Source organism: Fragaria vesca, linkage group LG6, assembly GCF_000184155.1.
Source record: "Fragaria vesca subsp. vesca linkage group LG6, FraVesHawaii_1.0, whole genome shotgun sequence".
NCBI lineage: Eukaryota > Viridiplantae > Streptophyta > Magnoliopsida > Rosales > Rosaceae > Fragaria > Fragaria vesca.
Window position 1 is genome coordinate 503994 of NC_020496.1, and position 7149 is coordinate 511142.

Below are 7149 nucleotides of genomic sequence, written 5' to 3' on the forward strand. Positions count from 1 at the left end.
GAGAGAGAGAGAGAATATATGAAATAGCTAGGTCATGCATCCAACTAAAAGCTAGGAAAGAACTCACCAGAAGTATAGAAAAATGGCTGCATGTGGTGGCGTGGGAGTGATAATACGAGTATCATAATTTGGGGCCGGCCACATGCAGCAGCTTTCATCATTTCCCTTGTTTTACTATTCATCCCCTAGCTCTGTGCTTCCTCCATTTTCTTATTATGATCGAACCAGTTTATTGTAATCTCGATCTAATCTCTCTATTATAAAACATTAGCATCTCGTCAAATGAATACCAGGCTTTTAACATTCCACTAATAAGCTGCTAGCTAGCTAGCTTAGATGTTTGGCTGTTTACCAACACGGACTCGATCTTACGATTCAATATATCAATACCGAAATCTAGTTGGATCAATGTCGACTTAGAATGACAGATTAAGTCCCAAGTTTCATTTTTGCCTTCACTAGCACACACTCACTCAGATGAAGCTAGTCACAATCTGATAGCAAAAGATTTCAATCTTTTATGCTAAATATTAGTATACTCATAATCATATATTAAGTTCGTTTGAGAAAACCAAATAGTAGTCTATAAATAGGAATGCTTGATAATATATTAATTGAAATTGGTTTTAGTTAGTTAGATTTTAGAACATGATATATGTGATTGTAAGAAAATAACCAAATCAACTATTTATACAAGTCATTTTAACTTTGAGAACACCGAACATGATAAAACATATGGACCAACAGGTTCAAGGGGTTTTCGGTTTCAAGCACATCTGACGGGGTTTTCGGTTTCAAGCACATCTAACGAATTATTAATCTGACTTTGTTGAGATACCCTCGTCAATTTTGGTGTGAATATTGACTAAGTGAGTCTTGTTAACTTAATCGAAGTGACTTGTAACACTATTCTTGATGACAATCAATTTCCTTTACGGTGATTTACGGTGATACACCTGATGTTTGTGGTATAATAAATCGGGGTTCACGAAATTAATTCGACATCAATGAGCTAGCCTATATTTTGAATAAGAAATTTGTTGAGATACGACTAAGTGAGTCTTGCTAACTTAATCAAAGTGACTTGTAAGAGCATCTCCAACAGCTTCTCCATAATTTCTCTATTATAGGGAAGCAAAAGTCAATGCTCCAAGTAATTTTTCTTCTACAACTCCAACAGATTCCCTATTTTGGAGATTTCAAGATGATTCCCCAAATCCTTCTATAAAATTTGGAGAATGCTGCAGATTTGGGGAATTTGGGTTTCTCTTTCATCACATTCTCCATTTTGGAGAAAGTTTTAGGGAATCTGTTGGAGCAAAACACCCAAAATCTTCTCCAAATTAGAGAATTTCAAGAATTTGGGGAAGCTGTTGGAGATGCTCTAACACTTATTCTTGATGACAATCAATTTCTTTTATGGTGATACACCCGATGTTTGTGGTATAATAAATTGGGGTTCACAAAATTAATTCAACATCAATGAGCTAGCCTATATTTTGAATAAGAAATATATACCCCAATATAAATGGAATGGCTTCAATTAATAAGTCTCTTTGAGGCAGAATGGCAGAACCTATTTCTATCTAAAACATCAGAAAAACATAATTCACAAAAGACAAAACATGTGAGCTGGAAGATGCAAACCCTTTTGCGTGGAAGAAGCAGGAAACAAAGACCTCTAAACATTTAGTCTCCCTCCCCTCTATTTATATCCTCTCATATGTTCTTATCTAGCTCTCAACTCTGAAACCTCAACAAGGGGTTAGATGGAGAAGGAGAAGAGAGAAATAGATATATTGAGTAGCTAATTAACTCAGGTGTGTGTGTTGTTATGGTGCACCTCCAATAGTTGAAGCTGCCAGCATGATCTAAACTCTTCTTTATACAAGAAAGACTGGATCATGTGGTAGCTTCACCTGTTTGATGGAAGCACCAGAAACCATTGTCGTCGACCTCGACACCCTAATTTCTTCATAAATCTGCAATCTTTTGCCTTCACTTCAAGATCCCGTTTAGGGTTTCTTAAGGAAACCCTAGAAAAGGTCTGTTCTGCTTGAATTACAGGTCTGTATTACAAATTTCTGTTAATTTTCATCATCTGGGTATCTCATAGTCGATCTCCCCCTTGCTTTCTTGTCTAGCAGATTTGATGTTTCTGACAAAAAGGACCAGTTTTGCATGCCAGTGATAATCTTTTCAACTTTTCTTGTGGAGCTAGAATCTTATAAAACAAGGGAGAGATATTGTTAGGGGTTTGAGTGACAGAATTTTTCTTCTGTTTTGTGCTTTTGAGATCCATCCTCGTTCATTGGGAATTACAAAGTAAATTTTCCATATTTATATTCATATTTGCATACACATATATGCTCAATTTTCTTTGTACTTGTGTGTCATGGTGCTTTCATAATGTTTTCTTTGTTTATGAAATTGATTAAATCGTGTCCAGTATATGTTGCTGTCCTATGAATAGAGGACGAGAGAGCAAAAGGGTTTCTCATGAAGATATGCACAAAATAATTGAATGTGTGGTTTCACTCGAATAAGTAAAAGTGATGTTGATACATTTGATGCAGATCCGGATTTTTATTTCTTCTCCAACTAATTTTTAATTTTCAGAAACTTATTTTTTCTTAAGGTAGTCTTGTTTCACACCAAAAAAAAAAATAGAGTCATGTCAATTTCTGAACTGAACTGAACTGGTTACACCTCTCTCTCTCTCTCTCTCTCTCTCGATCTCTCATACTTATCATTATATATGACCATGGTTCAGAACTTCAGATACATAGGAATAAGAATAGTAGAATACTGCCAATAGATACAAGTCATATAACTCATATCACTTAGGTTTCACCAAGTATGAGAACAGTTCCAGATCTCTGTTGAAAGCCTAATAGTGTTGGCAATTTCTGTTATATTAACTGAAACGAAAGATCTGGAAATCAAGTAGCTGTGATCCCATAAACAAAAGGCTTGGACAAATTCTTGAGATATTATCATATTAATTATAATTTACCACAGAGGGAATTAAAAATATTGCTAGCTAGGTAGCTGGGAGCTGGCAATTCAATTCAACCTCTCTCTGATCTAATGAGTTATGCCATTAAGTTTCTTGGTATTATCATTTCGTTCAGAGACAATGAAGCCATGAACATTCATCTGCTTATCACAGTTCCATTCAATATCAACAGCAATATAGCTAGGCCGTGCTACAAGTATTGATATATATCTGCCGTATAGACACAGAAATTAGATAATCGTACCAGAGTACGTGATCGATATCAGTACGCAGCTTTTGAATTCAATGTAATTGATGCATCAAACTGATCCAGCTTTGCGTTGTAGAGATAAGGGAGCTGACCTAACTTGTTCAATAGCATTATTGAACATGGCCTCCAGCTCCCTCTCTCTTTCTCTCTCGTTTACGTAAGTGATGTTAGAAGCTGCAGCACTGCAGCACGAAACCAGTTGTGAACTTGTGATTGATGTGAACAGGTATTTAGTTCGGTTGTTGGAAAATTGTGTCGTCGAATTTGGTTTTTGTTTGAAAGCCCTGTTTGGCTACACCGTGAGTACATATATGTCAGCTCTGATGGATACAATAAGTGCGACCCACGTCACCCATTTGCTTCTCACAATGGAACCCTCAAAGGGGCCGGTTCTCATTTGTCTTGATTTGGTTCGGATCACAAAGCACAACCCCTTGTATGGTATTCAAATTGTCTCAACAACTCAACAAGCTAAAACGAACGACATCGATCTGGAGGGTTTCTTGCTAGCTAGGGTTTGCTACAGGGCATCAATATCGTATTATTTTCCTGTATGATGTATATAATCTGATGAATATCACATGAAGTTAAATATATAGTTTGTCTGGCTAGATAGATCATCAGAAAGCTAATAACATCATTGTCACAAATTCTTCATAATTGACTAAGCCATCACCATCCAAATCAGCTTCTCTGATCATTTGCTCTGCCTCTTCATCCGTCAATCTCTCCCCCAGGTTAATCATCACATTCCTCAACTGCAACCCATGTACAGGAACCATGGAATGAAATATTTGAAGGAAATTAGGTGATAATGAAAAGAAACAAGACAGAATAGATCTCATTTGAGCAGGCCCAATAGGAACCACAATGCCCATTTCCATTAGCCCAAGACAAGGAATTGATACCAATTTTCCTACAATAGAAGCAAATTTCACGGCAGTGTGCAAATTCTCATGGTCTACTAGCTAGCTAGTGATCGGGTGACGGGATTGCCTATACGTAACATTTTTTATATTTCCTCATCGAAAAAAACATGTTTGGTATTTTAATTTGTACGTTTAAAAAGGAAAGTGAAATTCACAGTCTCTAAATTGTAATCCACACTCCCACATTCTATTTTTAGTAACTTAAATTTTGTATTTAGTGACTTATTTTTTGTCTTTTTATGAAAATAATGTCAAAAAATAGAAAATGGGTATTGGATTACAATTTTAAGGAGTGTGGATTTCACATCCCTTCAAAAATGGTCAATGGTTATGAATGAAGAAGAATTTGCGAACCTCATTAGGTGAAATGTAGCCATCTTGATCCTTATCGAACACTTTAAAAGCTTCTTTCAATTCCTCGTCCGCGTCATTTTCCTATATACGCACATCAAATAAACAAAATATCAACACAAGATCATCTAATTCAACTTGGCTTTGAAACATATTTTAGGCCGGTGTTCTTGGCATACAAGCAAGATATATTAATTGTACTAAAATTGACTAATTATATATTCAAATATGGAAATTATAATTATTACCTTCATTTTCCTCACCATGACATTGAGAAACTCCCCAAATTCTATGGTTCCGTTGCCGTCAATATCAACTTCGTTTATCATGCTCTGCAGTTCTTCTGCCGTCGGATTTTGATCCACCGATTTGATCGCGGTGGCGAGTTCTTCGATTGTAATGCATCCTAACCATGATTTTTAAACAAATTAAACTCGGTAAGGAGAAAAATAAAACACCTTGAATCAGATGATCCACCCTTTTCTCGACTAATTCAAGTTGGGTGAATCATGTTGGCTAAAATCCTAAAGATCGACCAGCTAGCTTTATGCAGTCGAACATGCAAGAAGATGATCATACTATCTATACTATATATATGTGAGCTGAGCTCAGTTTGGATATATATAATTAAGTTATAAACTCAAATTAACCAGAGTTTGGACCCTTACCATCTCCATCCTTGTCAAAAAGACAGAAGGCTTCCTGAAACTCAGCAATCTGTTCTTCACTTAGAACCTCTCCCATATTGGCACCTTGTTTACTTTCAGGCCAACTTTCTCTAGCTGCCTTTGATCGATCTAGCTGCCAGGACTCTTATCTTCTGATTAATCCCAGCTCCTGATCATCTGCAGCCTAATGTTGTTCACTCGCAGCTGCTTAAATAGGCGCTTAAGTGAGAAAAGTGCTAATTAAACTAAGCTGTTCATTCACACTATTCACACCAGAAATTCAGAAAGTGACGCACATATATATTATTTTGGAGAGACAAGTTTAACTTGTTTTAAATTGGTACGGTCTTGGCTAATGAGGTCGTTATTAATTAAGTTAATCTTTTCTTGATTTTTTTATTTGAGAAAGTCATATAGTACGTGGGAATAATCAGAACTGGGAAAGTTTACTCGTGCTCCATAGTCGTCGATCAATCTTCTGGAATTCCACTTGATGACCATGACTCATGACTGCTGATCTTTACTTGAATCATCGATTATTTTCTTGTTTCTGTGCATGTAAGTAAGCAACGTACGTTTGAAAATATTGTGAGTATGTTAAAGTCATTGATGGGGAAATTTAGACTCGTTCGTCTTCAAACCTTCTTACTCTTTCATACCAAGCTAGCTAGCTAGAATCGTATCTTTTGTACTTCTTTTTGATCGTATGTACGAAAAATAATACAAACGCTATATAGCTTTTCCAAAACTATATCCTAATGGTGCGTGAAAATATGGTATTGTCTTAATCATAATTCATCTATAATGAAAACCAATCATGAAACAAATAAGGCGTGTGAATAGCAAACCACCCTTTAATTTATTTCATGATTGGTTTCTCATTATAAATGGAGTGTTTCAATAGCAAAAAAAGGTATGTGAATAGCATTATCACATATGATCGATACAAAGCAACTGGCCAGATTATTATCAAAACATTGCATTTTGGACAGATTTGATGAGTCGATCAAGTGATTCTTCTGTTTATAAGAGCATTTGCACCAATGCTCCAATTCGGTAGGCAATTGATGAGACCCATCAATTTTCTTCAAATATAACAATGCGCCAGTTCGAAATTGCCCAGGCAATTTGCTGGGGCCCATGTTACAGTAATTGCCATGCCAATTCAATTGTCAATTTTTTACCATCAAATTGCTTAAGCAATTCAGTGGAGCCCACTGATAAATATAAACTTTGCACACACATATCTGTTTTTTGCCTCTAAAAACTGATATTTTTTCATAAAATAATTAATGTTGTACGAGCAATCTCATTATTAATTAACCAAATTATAAGTTTAACATTTTTAATTAATGAATTACCATTACCAAAAAGAATTATTTAAATTATAAAATGTGAATAGTGGATTAGCAGGTAAATTGCCAAAGATATGTAATTGTCAATTTCATATGAATAGTGAATTAACAAAGACAATTCAATTGACAAATCAGCAATTACTCTTGCTTAGGGGATGCAAATGCTCTAAGGTTGATGGAGATTGACTTGGCTTGAGAACTGGTTTTGTTTTGAATTTTCAATTATTGACGCAGAGGCCGTGCTACGTACCTGCTTGGTCAAGACTAGCAGCATATTCAAACAGATTGTATAGTTTCAAACTAACTATGAGTTCCTACGTTTTTGAATTCAAACTGAAAAATGGAATTAAATAGAGATCGAGAAGATGATCGAATGGTGTGAGCTTATTTAACTATACATACATATCATCTCCATAGGCTCCACGCCACATTCTGCGTGCAAGAGATCCCCAAGAATCATATGTTACTGTTCCATAGATATTTTCTCCTTCAATATCGTATAATAGTCAAACATGAATGCCCATATATATGCTTACCTACACAATTATAATGAGAGTGGGAAAATTGGAAACAATAC

At 35.6% G+C, this 7149-nt stretch overlaps 1 protein-coding gene across 2 annotated transcripts; it reads right to left on the reverse strand.

Annotated features, from left to right (window-relative positions):
* Positions 1-3662: 3662 nt before the first annotated feature.
* LOC101303236 (calmodulin-like protein 11-like) lies at positions 3663-5488 on the reverse strand. Of its 2 annotated transcripts, none has more exons than XM_004301998.1 (4): positions 5218-5488; positions 4798-4955; positions 4553-4633; positions 3663-4027 (listed from the first exon to the last, which is right to left on the reverse strand). In XM_004301998.1, exons 1-4 carry the CDS (start codon positions 5291-5293, stop codon positions 3890-3892), a joined length of 453 nt encoding a protein of 150 aa, XP_004302046.1. In that variant the 5' UTR covers positions 5294-5488; the 3' UTR covers positions 3663-3889. The 2 variants fall into 2 exon arrangements, with proteins under 2 accessions (XP_004302046.1, XP_004302047.1); XM_004301999.1 differs by having other exon boundaries at positions 3780-4027; positions 4813-4955.
* Positions 5489-7149: the final 1661 nt, after the last annotated feature.